Source organism: Dinoponera quadriceps, unplaced genomic scaffold (genome assembly GCF_001313825.1).
Source record: "Dinoponera quadriceps isolate SergipeBrazil2010 unplaced genomic scaffold, ASM131382v1 scaffold1252, whole genome shotgun sequence".
Lineage (NCBI taxonomy): Eukaryota > Metazoa > Arthropoda > Insecta > Hymenoptera > Formicidae > Dinoponera > Dinoponera quadriceps.
In genome coordinates this window covers 381,103-399,152 of record NW_014555363.1, presented here as the reverse complement: position 1 = coordinate 399,152, position 18,050 = coordinate 381,103, and the positions used below count along the sequence as shown (strand labels likewise).

The following is an 18,050-nucleotide window of genomic DNA, read 5'->3' as shown; positions in this document are numbered from 1 at the left end:
AACGAGCGGGGGGTTGTTTAAGAACCGTTTTCCGAGTGGCGACCGATAGCGATCGCATGCGAGACGCAACGTCTCGCCGATGACGAGAGAACACATCCGGCCTGCCCGTGCATGTGTAGAGGAATGTTTCTCACGTGAGACGCGCGCAATTTCACCGCGAACACCGAGAAGCTCGCGTCTCCTCCAATTGGTCCGCCATCGGCGATCGATGGAAATAACGTGTGTTTCTCTCATATATAAATATTACTTTAGATTATCGTATATGCATGCGTGTATGTGTGTGTCTGTGTATATACGCGTGTCCGTGTATATGTCGACTAGCTATAAATACGGATCGTACACGCGGCGAATACTCGAATCGTACTCTCTCTCTCTCTCTCTCTCATGATCTCTCACGCAATTTCATATATACTTTCTTCTCATTCTCGTCCATTCTCTCCCATTTTCTCTCGACGAATAAAGAGGATAGAGACAAATAGTAGACAACGATGCACGATATGACTCTCTTCGGTGTTGTGGTATCTCCCTCTCGATCCCGAGTGTCGCGCGCGCGCGTGTGTGTGTGTGTGTGTGTGCCGCGAGAAAACAAAGGTGAGCGGGGGTAGAGGGCTACGGGGGAGGAGAGCTAGTGGCGAGACGCAAGGGAGCACGGCGCGCGTGCAGAGAGCGGAGGAGGGAGGACGTCGTACGCAAAGACAGCAAGCGAGAGAGAGAGAGAGAGAGACTCTATATGTACAAAGTACGGTGACATTTCCGACGCTGATAACAGTTAATCATTGAGAACAAACTTTACATACCGCCTCCTCCGCCGACGGATAATAAAGCTATCTTGGGTGAGGGGGGGATTAAAGACGGGGGTGGCAGAGAGACACACACAGATATATGTATATATGTATATATATATATATATATAGTATACAGCCGTTTCTTATTACGTTAACGAATCGATTTAACCGGCTAAAAAAAGAGATTTCTCCATGTAAAAAGTGTGATGCTGGCGTGTTGACGTCTACATACGCGACCGGCAAGACCGAAAATTACGACGACTCCGGTGATTCTCGGAGGTTCAACGCCGCGGCGTATGTAAACGTTCCCGTCATCCGCGTCAAATTGAATTCACCTCCTGAGTCGCGCACGTACACGCGTGTGCGGTGAAGTTCATTCCGCGAGACGACGCGCGCGACGGAGCGCGCGCGAATTGCCCACGTGCCATTCGAATATCCTTCCGAACCGACACCCCGCGACTGTCTCTATCACTCGGATAACAGAAAACCTTCGCTAGAAATCTCGCTCGCGAGCGAGACTCGGCCCCTTTCGAAAACTCGCCTGCGAAAGCTTCGCGGTTCTCGACGGAGAGCTTTCAGCGTAACACGAGCGCGCGCGCGAATACACACACATTCACACGCATGCCCCTATCTCTCTCTCTTTCTCTCTCTCGCGCTCTCTTACTCTCTCGAAAGAAGCGAACCACCAACGTGACGACGGTGATGACGAAGGAGCGTCGCCGCGCGACGACCACGATGGCAACGACGACGACGACGACGACACATGTATCCACCTCCTGATGCGAGCTGTCGCCGATGTCGCGTTCAAAACTCGGCGAACTCCTTGGCGCACTTCTCCGTCAGCGAGATCCTCAGAGTCTCCTCCTCGTAGTCGTCGAAATTGCTGGTGTCGCCTGGTCCCTTGCAGCGCGGTATGAACGGCGCTTCTATTTTTTTCTGGAAGACGGCTATCCAATCGGTGCTGGCGAACCACTTGTGGCCCTTGATGTCGTTGACGCCCGCTTTGAGGTTGCCATACCTCTTGGTGAGGTCCACCTGCAGCAGGTTGCGTAGCAGATCCTTCAGGTCGGAGCCGAAGTGCGAGGGGAAGCGTGGCTTCCCGCTGACGATCTTCTCGTAGATCTGGATCGGTTGGTCGGCGAAGAAGGGCGGGTAACCGGCGGCCATCTCGTAGACGAGCACGCCCAAGGCCCACCAGTCGACCGCCTTGTTGTAGCCCTTGCTGAGGATGATCTCCGGCGCGAGGTACTCGGGCGTACCGCACAGGGTCCACGTTCTACCCTGCACCCTCTTGGCGAAGCCAAAGTCGGTGACCTTGAGGTAACCCTGCGAGTCTATCAGCAGGTTCTCCGGCTTGAGGTCCCGGTAGATCAGGTCGAGGTAGTGCAGATACTCGAAGGCGAGAACGATCTGCGCCGCGTAGAAGCGCGAGTGCGGCTCCGAGAAGCGGCCGACCTTGCGCAGGTGGCTGAACATCTCGCCGCCGGGAACGTACTCCAACACCATGTACAGGTAAGAGTTGTCTTTGAAGTGGAAGCGCAACGACACCAGGAACGGGAAACTGATCGCCTGCAGTATCCTCTTCTCGTTGAGCGTGTGCTCGACCTGCTTCAGCTTCACCACCTTCTGCTTGTCGAGTATCTTCATGGCGTAGTACTCCTTGGTGGGTTTGTGCTGGACGATCATGACACGGCCGAACGAGCCGGTGCCGAGGGTCTTGATGCGCTCGAAGTCGTCCAGTCCGGCGGTGTTGGTCGGGTTCTTCTTCCACTTGTCCTCGAACTCCTTCTTCGCCTTGTCGAGGAACTCCTTGACGCTCTCGGCGGCGTCAACCTTCTTGTTAGCGGTCGCGGCATTGTTGCCCATCTTAGCTGCCGCGCTGGCACCAGAGCCGGCCAGGGCTCTACGGGGCTCGAAGTAATCCAGAAGACTGCTGCGTCTTCGTCGGTGTCCGTCCACAGCCGCCGCCGAGCCTGCCACGGCTCCGCCGAACTCCGCTCGTCTCCGAATTTTTGCCACCGCTTCGGAGCGTATACGCGGCTGCCTCCCCGACGTCACCGGATAACAGAGTCGTTACTATCCACCTTACTATCTACCAGCACCGTACCTCGACGAGATCTCCGAGCCAAGAGTACACTCTTTCTCTCGCGACCGTGCGAGGTAGTTATCGAGATATATCGTTCACGGAAACGTGTGAAGAGAGGATCGTCGTCGACGACGACGAGCACGACGCACACTCGCACGAGTCACACGGTAGAAAAACGGGCCACACACACACACATCTATGCACACGCAGGAGGAGAGGCGCGCGCGCGCGCGAGAGGGCACCCTCCCGGCGCAACCCGGAGTCCGCTCTCTCCTACGGCTTTCTTCCCCGCTGCTGTGCACCCCTCCCTGTCACGCTCGCTCGGCCGCGGTCTGAGCGACACCGGGGACGACACGCTCCTGCTCGTCCTTCGACTCCCGGAGATTTGGCAAAAAATGGGTCAGCAACGATCCTCGTCCGCGGCTCGCGCCATCTTCCCTGTCAATTGTACCAGCCCGTCGTCGTTGTCGTCCGCGGCAGCCGTTTCTCCCCGATCTTCCTCTCGTAATGCGCCTCCACCCGTTCTCCCCTGCTCGTCCTCCCTCGCGCGTCCCGCACTCTCTCCTGTCCCGTCCTCGGAATGAGCGGTCTCACAGCGCGGAATCTCTCTCGTCCAGAACTTGGCACGAGTGAGGTGTCCCCGAGGTAAACGGGAGGGAGAATGCACAACAACACCACTACCACGGTATGTCCCTCTGTCTCTCTCTCGGAGTCGAGCCGCGGCTCCGACGACGATCAGTCAAACGACACGACGACTGCTCGTTCGTTCCCGTCACTCCTCGTCTCCGCGGTTGCCCTCGTGATGCTCGCGGAATGAGCGAGGGGCAGCGGGACACTTGACAGAGAGATGAGTGAGTGAGAGTGAGTGTGAGAAAGAGAGAGACAGAGAAGGACGTTTCGTCGGGCGAGGAAGTTATATCCGCGACGCGCACCTCGTTTCTCGCGGCCCGGCGCCGATCGCGCACAAGTGGACGTATCGTTCGCCCTCGCGATGTCGTTTCGACGTCGCGTCGCGGTTGGCACACCGCGGCACGCTCTCTCCCAGGTGCACGGTAATCGGCGGAGGCTCTCGACGCGTCGTCGGCGACGAACGACGGCGATGACGTCGGAGACGACGGCCGATGGGTACAACCGTGCCTAAAGATGGCGACGCGACTCCTCCTCCGCTCGCTCGCTCGTTCGTTCGGGGCTTTCGCGCGAGTGCGAAAGTGACGAGGTGCCGCACCAGAAGGCGAGAGAGAACTACTGTGCGCCGCGGGTCAGCTGTTGCTTCCTCGCGCCGCCGAGAGATGTAGCGTCGCGCGAAACGCGAGCCCGGCCGACAGGTGCCGCCGCCGCACCACGCGTCCGGAACTAAGCCGCGGTCGAGCAGCACCGAGCGCGACCGTTTCTCGGAGCGTCCCAACGTCGATCGAAGGCTCGGACGGCGCTAATTTCGACGGATTCTTGCCGAATAGCTGCTTGCACCTTTCATACCGTCTGCTGCGATACGTGGTAAAATAAGATTTCGGTTATCGGGACATGCGTCATGACTGACAACTTGCGGTCGAGAGTTGCCCGAAGTACAAGTATGCTAGTTGTATCGCCAAAAGGCGCAGCATCAGCTCTACAACTGTTTCCGATACTTTGCTTCCATGTTTTCCCTTGAGGAAAATGAATACAGTAAAATCAAATGAAGTAATAATAATGATAAAGAATTGTCAAATAATGAAGTGACACGGATACGCTGGTTAGTGTAGAAGATGTAAAGGATATAACAGTCTCGGCCAATTATCGGCGTTCGACGTAATATGTTTCAAAACTGCGGTGTGTCCGACTGATCTAACCCTTCTACAGTAATATATCGTTATATTTGAACGCGCAATACGAGAATACCGCTTCAAAATTGACGTGTTTCGGTGATACGGGATCGCTAACTTTATAGGCGTGCGATATACAAATCTTCCTCGTGGTGATCAGAGGTGCGCATACTTTCTAAAATTTATTTCTACAGGATATACGTAGCAACCGAGGCTTTTGTAGTAGCTTTGAAGAGTTGGAGAAACATAAGATGGCAATACCGTGCGGAAAACCGCGCGAAAAATACCGATGACACACATACGTTCCACGACCATCGAAGACCCCATTGACGTAACATGTTTCACGAACAGGATGGCGTGTTTTACAAGAGTCAAATGTTCTCAAAAAAGTGCCCTACGAAGGTAAAGATCGTCGAGTTAAGGAACGTCTTCGCGAAGCAATCTTTGATACTATTTGTATATTCTTTCTCTCTCTCTCTCTCTCTCTCCCTCCCCCCCGTCCAAGTGGGACTGTTTTGCAAAGTCAGGGCGCCGCAGGTACTTGGAGCCGGCCCTGTCCAGCTCCGGGAAGACGATTGTGTCACGTTCCCCGATACCGAGGACGGCACCTTTCTGAGTCAGCGGACCGAAAAACTTACATCGCACCGCCGTCAAGGTTGCTTTTGAAATTTGGAAGTGCTGAGGTCACGCTCGTGCAAACCGCGCGCGGTCGCGCTTTTATCTCTGTCGGATAACATCGTCGTGCTCGCTCGCTCGCGAGTTATCGCGTTCAGAAAACGCGTCGGCGAACACATACGCGACAGACGTAACCACGAGGATTATCACGAGCAATCTAACGCACCCGACACGTTGTTACGCGATAAGAAAGAACTCTCTCTCTCTCTCTCTCTCGCGTTTCAGCGGAGCCTTTCTCACCATTTCGCGTTGCATTGTATTTACTTGTCCGTTGTGACGTTGTCGTCCCTTTATAGTCCCTTTTATAGTCCCGTGCTCGCGAATTCGCAATTCACTAATTCACGATTTCGCTCGGACGCACACCGCCGACGGTGTTCGACGGTGCACGAGAAAGGGCAATTCGCTAAAGGGCATGCAACATAAAGATGTCCGATAACCGACGGAACGGCATAAATTCCGTCCGGGTAACGCACGGTGGCCCGTGTTGAATATTTCATTGATGAATCACTTATATTCCATGCATACGCCTGTAAACCTCCGTGCAACCGACCGAATTCGCGGTGCACCTTCCACATTTCAGCCGTGGTGGTAGTCATTCGTAACTGTTTCGCGTTTCTCCCATGACCCGCGTCCGCTCNCGCCCCCCCCCCCCCTCTTCCTTTCTCTCTCTTTCTCTCGTCTTTTCAATTTTTACTGGAAAGTGTCTCCCTTGCTGTCCGGTGACACGTCGAGCGAGATTGAGCCGTGCAGATCGAGAAAACAGACCGCGAGTATCATAATGGTATTTCTTATCGCGGGATTATCGAATTGAAAGAGGTCGAGTCGGCAATACGCGAGCGAAATGAAATGAGCATTAAAGCTGCGTGCAATATTTTCCCGAGCTGACGCATGTTGCCGCTTCAAAAATTTCGCTCGCGTGCGCCTCGGAGATAAAACAGACCGGCCGTTATGCGGATGAAATCGACTCGGATTCACAATCCGCGAGCGAACTTATTCAAAGCGCGGCCCGCTTGCGTGTTTTACGTTTCCGCTTTCACACTTGTCACGCTTCGCGACGATGTTCATTCGCGCTGAGGAAAGGAAACCCCGAAATTTTCCACGGGCTCTGTCGCCTCTGAGCGAGCCTTCCCTTTGATGACGCGCGAAGCCGCGTTAAAAAAAAGACAAAAACACGATGTCAGATAATACATCGGTCTGTTTTGTGGGCGAGCTGTGCAAGTGTCGTCGACGCGGCACGGCGATACCGCGCGATCCGCAGGATAACAGACGGGACTTGTTGCTTGTCAGTCACGTCGACGGAAACCGGTTCGAAAGCTCGACGACCGAAAGACCGACGCTCGCGTCGCATATGAAGCGACGGCCGTGATAGCCGTCGTGACGCTCGGCGTCGATTTAAACATACATCGAAGGCTTCGGCCGACTGTCGGCAGCATCGTCGTTCTCGTGCTCGTCGACGACAACGAAGTAAGCTATTAATAATGATCGAACGAGTATCGCGGTATCGAACCGTGGTAGGTAGATAGGTGTACGGAAGGTTGAACACCCGTTGACCTGTGATAATCCTTTGCCGATTAGTGCCCAACTGTAGACAGAGGCGGCGCGCGGTTTTAAAACGGTCGAGTGGGAAAGCCTGGCGTTGGAGAAACAGAGAGAGAGAGAGAGAGAAAGAGAGGAGAGACTAGAGCGAGGAAACGCACGAGTGAGGGTGGAGGAGGGAGGGAAATGAAGGGAAGGGAGGAAGAGAGAAAGAGAGAGAGCCGGAGGATGGGAAGGGACAGGCGAGGAGGAGGACGAAACGCGAACCGGTTGCTCGCGAGTCAAAAAGGTGCGACCGGGTCAGGCCGCTCGAACACACGCGGCATTTTCGTGTGTAGCGCCGCGTTGTGAACGCCACGTTGGGTAAAGGCAGGCAGGTATATTCGTGGCTTAAGTTATATCTATGCCGCGAGGGAGAAGAGCCTATATAACCGCCGGACGACGGCTGTAAGTGGGCGATTAATCACACCGCAATGTTACTCTCGGACCGAAAATGTTGGCCGAATCAGATATATCAATACCTCGGCTGAACGGACAACCTACCTAACTGTCACTCGAAAGCGGGCGGAGATGGAAATATTACGTGAAACGAGATAAGATAGATAGTCTGAGAGAGAAAGAGAGGGAGAGAGAGAGAGAGAGACGCGAGGAATATTTTGCAACCGGCGCGGTGTTACGCGAATTTGCACGAATTTAACTCCGTTAATAACACCCCGTATGCATGAGACTCACAAATCAATTAGTTGCGAAATGACGATGTGTACGTAAATAAACGTGGGGCGAGGGTGGTAAAATGTGTCGCGGGATCTCTTTAACCTCCGAATTCTCATGTGTACACACACGTGTACGCACATCGGCCTGGTGCTGCTTTGTATCGGATAGTCCGCGTACAATTTGCATGCGTATGCATCGTCGATCGCGTGCCTCGATACCGTCGTCGGTCGTACACAAAGGGCCGAAGTGGGGAGGGAACACGCCTGTGCTGTTTAGGGCTAAGCCCGGTTTTGATTCTACCCTACAGGATGCGCGCGTCCACGCGCTCTTTATTGATTCCATGACCCGAAGCGGCGAGCCAATTTGTCGAAGAGGAGCATGCCAGTTTCTTACGTGGAGCATCTCGCCGGGAAAAGTCGGGAGAGCGTCTCTTCCTCGGCATTTCCGGGGTTATGAAAGAGCGCGTCTCTCAACGAACATCGTCATAATCCGAGAGCGCGATTGTGACGATCCCCCCCCGATAAAAAGATAACGAATATTGTCGGAAAGAAAAAAAGATCTCTCCCAAGCCGCCTTCTGAATCCTCCTCGAGCATTGCGCGCTGGTAATTCGCAAGGAGAACCCGGTCTCGTATTTCCGAGATCGCTCGTCCTTAAAAGCCCGCGTTCGTCCGAGAACGCGCTCCATATGCGAATTATTTAACAGCTTCCTTTAACGCTTCTGGCGCGCTTTCACGCGGACTTTGTGCATAGATCGTCGCGAAAACGCGGACGTTCGCAATACTCCGCGCGCGCGCATCCTTGGGGCGGTATTTATTCGGGGTGCTATTAATAAACGTATTCGTATGTAGGCTCCACACTGGAAATATGTGTCGACCAACCGTTGGTGTATTTCCATTTCTAATTCCACTCTCTCTCTCTCTCTCTCTCTCTTTTTCGCTTCTTCTCTTCCAACCTCCTCTCTCCCTCTCTCTCTCTATTACCGTATGTCGCAAGTCTTGCCGCAGTCTCGAGAACCTAGACCCGAAAGTGCACGACAATAAATACACCTCAATAAGAACGACACGTACCGCCGGAGAGGGTAGAGGGCGGCGGGGGGAACGGGATTGAGTCCAGCGAAATGAAAATTTAGATGCGCGCCGCTATCTTTAGCGGTCCGTCTCGACGCGCTGCAAAAGCCACCCGACGAATATAGGTTACTGTCGTCGTCGGAATAGACCCGCGGCCGTGGCGGACACATCTACTGACCCAGTAAAAGCGTGTTCGGCTTTTATCGAGCAAACCGCTCTCGCGGATTCCCAGATGTACCGGCGACCAGATAATAATTACGATCCACGGTAAATATCGTTAATTTATCGCGACGGCTCTCGTCGCGAGCGGTTACGTAAAAGTTCCGAAAAAAAAAAGACGAAGGAAAAACAAACCACCGCCGCGAATTTCAGTCTCGACGGAAGCGCGTGGGAGACCATCGGAGGGACGGAGATACAGAGACAGCGAGAAGGATAGAGAGAGCGAGAGAGAGAGAGAGAGAGAGTGAGGGGAAGGAGGAAGAAGGAGAAAGAGGGAGGAGAGGGCGAATATTGCGTTCTTACGAACGCACGCACGCGTATTTACTGAACGTGTCGCTTTCCCCCGTGAAAGTGCCGTCGAAAATTTTGAACACGCCCGTAGAGACCGACTACGTCGAAAGATACTCGGAAGAAGGTGGCATCTGGCCGTCTCACCTGCACACACGGTGTACGGCAGCTGCCGCTCGCTCTGGTTATCTTCTGTGCTTACGTGGACTGCCGGCACGCGTGCCAGAACAAAAAATATATTTACGGAACGAGCGAAACGCGCTGCAGGCGTGTGCAGCGCGGCTAAAAACACGTTTGCGCTCGTGACGGCGGCTAATGAATTATCACGACGAGCGTGTGCGAACGCCGTTAAGCGGATACTCACGTAGGACGCTTCGCCGTTTAGGGCGAATTTCTTCGACGTTCCTAAAAGGACGCTCGTCGATCGACTATCCGCGGGATGCGGATGCGCGCCTTTCGTTTTTACTATGTTTCTGCCGCAACCATGACTACATTTGCACGGCAACGCTAATTCGATTTAGTAACAATCGTAATTTTATTCTACCTTTATCGCTCAGTTAGATGACAAGTTAGTGAGCAAGGATAGAATCTGACGTGGGATTCTATGAAAAGGGGTTATATTTCACAAGAGTTCTCCCTCTCTCTCTCTCTCTCTTCGTTTGTCCAACTGTCACATGTGTCGTAAACGGAGAATTATCATGGAGCGAATCGTACGGTCGAAACCACTACGGTCTTGTTTTCTAGAAAGCGCGCGGTTGTCAGCGTAACAACAAAACGCTTATGTTTGAAATCGAATGATACATTTCTAGAGAGTGGACTAGAACTACCCGGTAGTTCTCTCTATCCGACCCCCCTCCCCCAGGCGAGTCCTGCGCGAGGAAAAATTGGCGAGGAAAGCGGAAGCCCGGAGGACAACGCAACCCGTCCCTAAAAAGAGATCGAGCGGAGTGTACGCTCGAGAAGCGGCCGATTTCTCCGCCGGCGATCGGCGGTTATTGCGGTGCTTGGGCGCGATGAAAAACCCGCATTTATCCCGAGAGCCGTATGAGAGAGCAACCTGTAACATGGACGGCCGGCGTGGAAGGCGTCACGAGGCGGCGATGCGCCGTTCGTCGCGCACCTTTCCCGCACGCCGGAAACGCTGCCATGCCACGAAACTTCTAGAACTTTCCCAAGCGCGCGTGGGCTATCGGCGTCGATCGGGCTGTCGGCGCGACCGCACCGAGCGGGTCGAGCCGGTCGACACGTCGGTTCGTTCGACGAGGCGCGGAGAATCGCGCGTTCGCGAGGAAGTTGCACTTGGTTCGAACAAAAATAAAGCGCCGGAAGCGCGCGGATTTTTCGATGTAAGCCGCGACCCGATTGGACGCCGTGACGCCGGTGGGAAGAACGACGGGAGCGGGGGAGATCGTCGAGATGATGTCGCCACCTTCGCGCGGCGAAGTTGGCGCCGCGAATAATTGAACGTCGGAGCGCTCGCCGGGCGTCCTGACGCTGATTTTCATCGGGCTTTCCCGCGATTTTCGACCTTACGCGCGGACCCGCGTCCTGAAAGGCTGAGAGTCGTAACTCAATTTATGAAGTGACGGCGTGTGCGACGTCGGGCCCCTTCCGGCGACTTGTTCCCCTCGTTTCGCTCACTTTCGATCGCGTGGGCAGCGGTTGGACGCGAACGCTTTCGAACTCGCGATCCCTCCGGTCGTATACAAAGCACTCGAAGTCTACTTGAGCCGATGCTTACCGTCGACGATCGCGACACGGCTGAGCCCCGGCTCAAAAGATCCGGACGACGCGCAATGGCGCTCCTGAAATTCAATAAACGTTCAACGGTCTCCGGGAAGACTCGGGACGATCGATCCCGAAGCTGCCCTCGCGGACAGCTCGGTGGAATCGCACGAGCGAGCGATATTTCGCGGCTATTTCGGCGGAGGATTTTACACGCGAATGAGCGATAACGGAGGTAAAGACCGGAAGGGACGTACGTATTGAATAAAACATTGGGCACGAAAAATATGACGGTTCGTCCGTAATAAATGTATATGTTGACGTATAGGAAGCAGCAATCGGACCGGTATATCATTCTGATTCACACGCGACGCGAAGACATGAATATGCAGCGATGTACCTTACGTCAGTTATCTATTCCATTGCCACGACATAGAAATCACTTTCGCTACGACGTTCTCAATTGACCGAAATCATATCTCAATCGAACGGACAGGCAGAGCCGTGTGTACACGATCTTTTTTTTGCGTTCTCGCCATAATTATTAACCCAGGCAGGACGAATTTCTGAAAGACCTCTTAAAGACGCCTGAAGGATTATCTAAGAAATAGAGCGTCTCCGATAAGCAAAAAATATTAAGTTAATATTTTGAAATTTTCATTTTACGAGGATCTTATGAAACATTCAGCATCACATTTTATAAACAGTTGTTCAAATATCACTTGACGGTATAATATTCCTGAATATTAAAATCATAATGCAAAAGAATTAATTTTAATGTTTACGTCAAATATTGTTAACACCGACGTTATATGCAACATTAAGAACTACGTGTTTGAAAACGTTACATGTTACAAAATGTCATTGTGGTAACATTGTGTTAAATAGATCTTTTAAACGTCTTTAAGAAATCTTAGAAATTTGCTCTATCTGAGAACCGATTTCGTTACGTGTACGTCAGTACACACACGGTAAGAATACCGATAGAAGCTACGTCGACGCGACGATATTGTACGTTGTCGATGATGCAATAATACACCCCTTGGAACGATCTTTACGTCTCTCCCGTTTTATCCGTCCCCGTGAACGCGACGATAAAGACACACCGTGTCTCCGATCTCTCCCTTGCGTACGAAGCGACGCGAGCGGAGCGTGTGCGCGCGCGCGTACGGCGAGTGGCGGCGGCCGGCGCGCCATCTGTAAACGAGCGGGAAAGAAAAGCGTTTGAAGGCCGCCGGCCCGCCGGCCGGGCCGGAGTCGCTCGGGTCTCGGGCGAATCAGTGCGCGTTTCCCTCTGCCATTTGCGCGTCGGTACGCGGCAGCGGTGTTACCGGAATCCACGACGTGTGCTTACCGGTGCGTAGAAGACGCGTAACGCCGTGTCGACTGGAGGTGTGCTCGTTGCAAGTTCGGTGCTGTTTCGCGCGTGCATTTCTCGCGATCTAATCGATCGGTATGGCGGACACCGAGGCAAAGTGAGTATATATATGCGTCCACCGGTACGTAAATGCGCGCGGTATCGATTCGTCGGCGGAAAAATCTCGCCCGCGCGCGCTCGGCGTCGGTACGCTCCATCTCACTCTATCTATCTGTCCGTCTCTCTCGCGCTCGCTCGCGCGCGCGCCAAATTCGCGAAATCCTCGGCTTCTCCGCCGCTGCGATCGGACGTTATCATCGGTTGGCCGAGCTCTTTTCCGCGGATTATCGCGATCCCGGTTCTTTCGTCACCCTCGCCTCGATCGCTTTCGAATTTATCGTGGAGATAGTCGCGCGGTCGTCGAGAAAGGTTGGTTAGCACGCGGGGGCGACGGGGGAGGCGGGGAGGAGTGAAGGGGCCGATGTGGGGCGCGGGGGGAACGAGAGTCAGCGAGCGATGCCCCTCTCTTTCTCCTCCTCTCCTCTCCGCCGTATCTCTCTCCCTGTCTCTCTCTCTGTTCCTCTTCGTGACGATGTGTGTTCTCGGGGCGATTCGCGGGACGCCTAACGATCGTTGGAAATTACCTGCCCTTGCCGTCGCGCGCGCGACACGACGCGTGCTCTACTTGCGGCGGTTCTATGGCGGCATCGTCGTCCCGCGCGTCGGATCCTCTCTTCTCCCCCTCGTGCTCCCCCCTCGCTTCTCGGTCGCCCGCGGTCGCCCGCGCGCGATCGAAGACGGGTACATCGCCGCCGATCGGCGGCCTCGTGTTTCTTTTGTCCCTCGCGTTCGGCTACTTCTGCTTCGTTTGTTTACGTCGCCTATATGTACATACGCGCGCGCGCACATGGGACCCGCGTGCATAATACGTACACACATATTGCATGCACGCTGTTTTCCGCGGGCAATACCCAAGAATGTTGCGAGAATGCACGCGAGGACGATCTCTCTTTCTCTCGCTCTCTACTTTTCTATTCACAACGTGTTATGAAATATCTCTCTCTCTCTCTCTGCGTTTCAATTCATAGCGTCGCCGTGAGAGACGAGGACGACGCTACTCCCCTATCGCGTGATACTTTCTCTCGCTCCTTTCGGCGAAAGGAACCGTCCCGTCGGTCTTTTCTCCTCTGATGCGCATCGACTTGAAAGCAGTCGACGACGTATCGATCTGCCGGCTCGCATCGATTAGACCGGTGATAACGCAATGACGAAGGCGGCAGCTTTATCGCACACTGCTTCCCGCGGAAATCCTCCGGTGAAACGCCGGTGTAGCAATCTCGGCCAGCGTCTCGAGTCCTCGCGACGCGTTAAACACGCACGAAAAAGATGTCTATATTTACTCGTCTTTCTCGAGGTCTTTGATTATGTATACCGGTCTCGTGTTGCCCACTGCTATCTTCGAGAGACCAAGTAGCGGTTATGCGTATAACGGCATCCTTTGCGTTTCTACGCGCGTGCAAAAACCGCGACGTTGAAAGCGATGTGAGGGAATTGTACGTTATACATACGCACATGCATATATATATATTACACCGTGTTACAACACACGGCTCGCCACGCTGAAGCCCTCGGCGTCGTGAATCGTGGTGAGAGTGCAGTAGTGACACGGTGAATATATCGCAGATAGTGGTGGTAGTAAGTAGGACCGACGATGGGCGATGGTGGTAGTAGTGACGACGCGAGGGCCGGCGGTGCGAGGGGCACGAAGGCAGGATAATATTAACCTCGCTAGGTGCCGCCACAGTTGGCGTCCTATCTCTATTTCGCTCCGTTCGTCGCGTCGTCCTTGTTGCTAGCCAGCAATGTGAAACGGCAGCAAATACCGAGGCGGGAGCGCGCCAGCAACGGCTTGCGATTTTGAACCGCGAATGTACGCTAATGTACGAATGTATATGTCGCTGGGAAATGATGAAAATGGAAATTTAATCAAATCCCTAAAGTTAGATGATCAATTCACGGAAGATGTTAAAATAACAACTCTGTGGGGTGATTTCCCTAAAGAAAGTAAGTGATTTCATCAAATCCCTTAGCTGTTTTAGTGAAAAGATGTTTATTTCATCTCTCTATGTTTCGCTTGTTACCACTCGCCTTTACCTTGTCGCAGGGAAATGATGAAAATGGAGATTTGATCAAATCCCTAAGGTAGATGATCCATCAATTCACGGAAGTGTGTGAAATCACCCCACCTGTGATCTGATCATCTATCTTAGGGATTTGATCCAATCTCCATTTTCTACCTTTGGGATTTGATCAAATCTCCATTTTTATCATCTCCCTGCGACAACCTCACCGCTCCCCTCCGGCGTCCGTGCCGGCCAGCGCCGCGCTTCTAACGTGACGCACACAGTAGCGCCCAAACATTACGCGAGGAAGGTTGCGCGCATTTTTATTATTGTTTTCTATATTTCGAGTTTTGTCAAGTACCTACCGTAGAAAAATGGGTTCAGATATAGAAAAAAATCAAACTCTGAGCGAATTTGTATCTGAAGAACAGTTTAATGAAACTATCAGGACGTTTTTGAACAAGCGGCATGATAAAGAAAAACCTTTGTGGACTCGCGAAAGGATAGAAGAAGCTATCACAGTCATTGAACAATTTACAATAGCACCACTATTTAAACTGCAGCGGACACATAAACAGTACTATTATGGAAAAAAATACGATATTATGGAAGTAGGTACGAAAAAATCTTTGATTTTGAAGAGAAAGTCTGACTCCGATCCAGTTGTGAAAATAGTGCCAACGGAAAATTTTTACCACATACTTTGGGAAATCCATCAGTCAACTGGCCACGGAGGAAGAGATAAAATGCTGTATAGTTTGAAATCGAAATACTTAATACCTACTTCAGTTGTACTGGAGTTTTTAAAGCTGTGCCCGGTATGTCAGTCTAGAAAAAAATTTTCAAGAAAACGAATCGTTTGCCCAATTATATCTAGCGACTTCAATCATCGTGGCCAAGTCGATTTAGTTGACTTACAGTCAGTACTCTACATTTAATAATGCATGGTTTATTAAATAAATACTTTCAACATCTAAACAATATTATTTTATCTTTTCGCTAAAACAGCTAAGGGATTTGATCAAATCATTTACTTTCTTTAGGGAAATCACCCCACAGAGTTGTTATTTTAACATTTTCCGTGAATTGATAATCTAACTTTAGGGATTTGATCAAATCTCCATTTTCATCATTTCCCTGCGACATGATGTTGAGACATATGCGACATCTGATTTACGTCACGAGAATTTGCGACTTTTGTTGCGATTTATTTGTATCTCTTGTATAAAAATACGATATGACGCGTACAATCGTGCGGTATCGTAAGTTGAGACGATTTTCTCAATCAAAAATAAAATTAATACTATCGTACAATATGCATTTTTGTAGCCAATGTCTAACTTATCTCAGAAAAGTTATAAATAAAATTTGCTCTATAATTCTCTTTACTCTTGTAGTGAGTATTTAACTGGTCGGAAAATATAATTGTTGTATACATAATATATGTCTTACTAAAATCTTGCTAAAAATACTGCTTGAGAAGATGCATAAAACATCACATGTCATTTCTAGGGAAACCAAAGTCACCACGCCACAGAAGAAGGTAGTAGAAGAGGAGAAGGTGGTACAGGAAGTCGATGAGGACTCGAAAACATCTGAAAATGGAGATACAAAAGAAACCAAAGAGAATGGCTCCAGCGAGGAAAAGGAAAGCGATGAGAAGGAAGCAGAATCTACAGAAAATGGAGACTCCACAGGCAAGTGCCGGTCGTTAGACAAACGACGGCTTACCGTCGTTCGTCTTTCTCTTCTTGATTTTGGGAGGTAAAAGTGATACAATAACCGGTATTAAAAGTATTCTCGTTTGCGATTCTCTAGATGCCCCCGTCGACAGCTGTTGCGTAAAGAGGAAATCTACGGCTGCGGCTGACGCAACAGAGGAAGCAACGGACGGCGCGAGCCCCGAGAAGAAGTCGAGACTCGAGGAGAAGTGCGCCGAAACCGAGAACAACGGGGACGCGGAGGAGGCCACGGCCTAATATTCTCTCACGTTTATTACTGACAGACCTAATCCATAGACGCAATTTTAACCGAGTGTGAAGCCAGAGCAGGTCCGATCGTCTGTGCATTTTCAGGAAGGGTGACAAGCATTCGAAAAACAGAAAAAAGATAGAATAAAAGGAACACTTGACGTTTATTGCATTAAGGATTTTCTGTGTTCAGGATGACTGTGTGTGTCTCTCCTCTTGCAGTATTTTTTGTAAGAGTTCAACAATTGGATAACAGCGTAATAATAGCACGTGTCCGACACTTAAAATTGCGATTACGTATTTGACCGTGATGTGTAAAGCGTAAACAAACAAAGCCGTGTTCTCTGTGCTGGCATCCACGCGTATATATATTATATATTCATTTAGCGTTAGAACCCTAAAGTATAAGGAGGTATACCCGATAACGTTAGAAATAATATATTTCTATAATTATTCTCCATCATCAGGACAGACGATGGTGCGGTGTCTGGAAAATGGGTACAGTTGTGCAACAAATATTTCCACCTACCACTAGTCCTCATTGTTTCCGACTTGCACAGATACACGTGTAGCTTATGTAGACACATACACACTTTGGACTCTATATACATCGGAGATAGAATATGAATATTTTTCTGTGAATCAAAGTACATTCCCGAAAATATAGATCGCGATTTGTAATGTGCGACCATTCGCCGACGTCGTTGAGAAATTGAAGAAAGCGCCATTTCTATCGTTAACTCGAAAACATGCTTGTTCTGATGACGTATTATTTATGAAGGATGTAACTTCTGCAATAGAAAGAAAAAAAATATGAAAATGTTTATTTAGACTTTAGGTAAATTATATGCGCGTTAAAATCTCTACTAACACATGTGATGTGTTTTTGCAAAAATAACTTGTCTTTAAGGGGTATTAAAAACACGTTTCCAAGAAGTTTGTTAATTTAGAAATGGATATATTATACTATCAGGCTCGCTGTCGTGACTTTTAGAAATCGAAGTACCTATTTCCAAATTCTTTTTATTTTTTATCGTGCGAGGCGCAGTTTATATAATACGTGTAACTTGTCTTACCTCGGTATATTCACACATTGTACCTATATATGTATAGAAACGCTGACGAGTAAAGAAAGTTTGATTTGAATTTTTGCTAACATTGCATAAAAGTAAGGAAATGACGATCGTCCGATAAAGGAAGCAACAGTTGACATGATTGATTTTACATATTCCCAAAGTGATTACGTTCTGGAAATTAATTCGTGTGACGTGATTAATACAGATTTAACTACTAATTTTTGGATGTTACATATGAAACTAATGATTGTCAGATGTATCATCAGTTTGCCTTCTTTTTAGTTGCGTTTCTAACGCATGAACTGCAAGAGCTCGAATATTTTATTTATCGCGAAAGTATCTCAATAGTAGTTCGTATAATTTTCAATATCATTATTTTTTGCTTTACATGTAATGAATATAACTATCGATCAGTGAGGGTAATAACATGTATGTTTAAGATTTAAAATGGTAAAATGTGTTCAACAGCAAATACAAATAAAGATGGTTCTCTATATATATATTGGCGTTGCGAAATATTATCCCTCATATGAGAAACAATATGAAAGTGAACCCTGTTGAAAATTTCCAGGACTCCCAAAAAAATCCAATAGAGCTCATGTGAATCCATATATAGGGTAATAAAAAT

At 50.3% G+C, this 18,050-nt stretch overlaps 2 protein-coding genes across 4 annotated transcripts; one reads left to right on the top strand and one right to left on the bottom strand.

The window, feature by feature from the left end:
* Nucleotides 1-879: 879 nt before the first annotated feature.
* On the bottom strand, nucleotides 880-2,849 carry LOC106743994 (cAMP-dependent protein kinase catalytic subunit). The gene has a single exon (XM_014618368.1). The coding sequence runs from the start codon at nucleotides 2,649-2,651 to the stop codon at nucleotides 1,590-1,592; it is 1,062 nt and encodes a 353-aa protein (XP_014473854.1). The 5' UTR covers nucleotides 2,652-2,849; the 3' UTR covers nucleotides 880-1,589.
* Nucleotides 2,773-17,922, top strand: LOC106743995. 3 transcript variants are annotated; one of them, XM_014618370.1, is made up of 4 exons: nucleotides 2,773-3,722; nucleotides 4,865-5,072; nucleotides 15,889-16,073; nucleotides 16,195-17,922. In XM_014618370.1, the coding sequence occupies exons 2-4, from the start codon at nucleotides 4,960-4,962 to the stop codon at nucleotides 16,353-16,355; spliced, it is 459 nt and encodes a 152-aa protein (XP_014473856.1). In that variant the 5' UTR covers nucleotides 2,773-3,722; nucleotides 4,865-4,959; the 3' UTR covers nucleotides 16,356-17,922. The 3 variants fall into 3 exon arrangements, with proteins under 3 accessions (XP_014473856.1, XP_014473855.1, XP_014473857.1); XM_014618369.1 differs by having other exon boundaries at nucleotides 2,773-4,365; XM_014618371.1 differs by lacking the exons at nucleotides 2,773-3,722; nucleotides 4,865-5,072 and adding an exon at nucleotides 12,143-12,371.
* The last annotated feature ends 128 nt before the right edge of the window (nucleotides 17,923-18,050 follow it).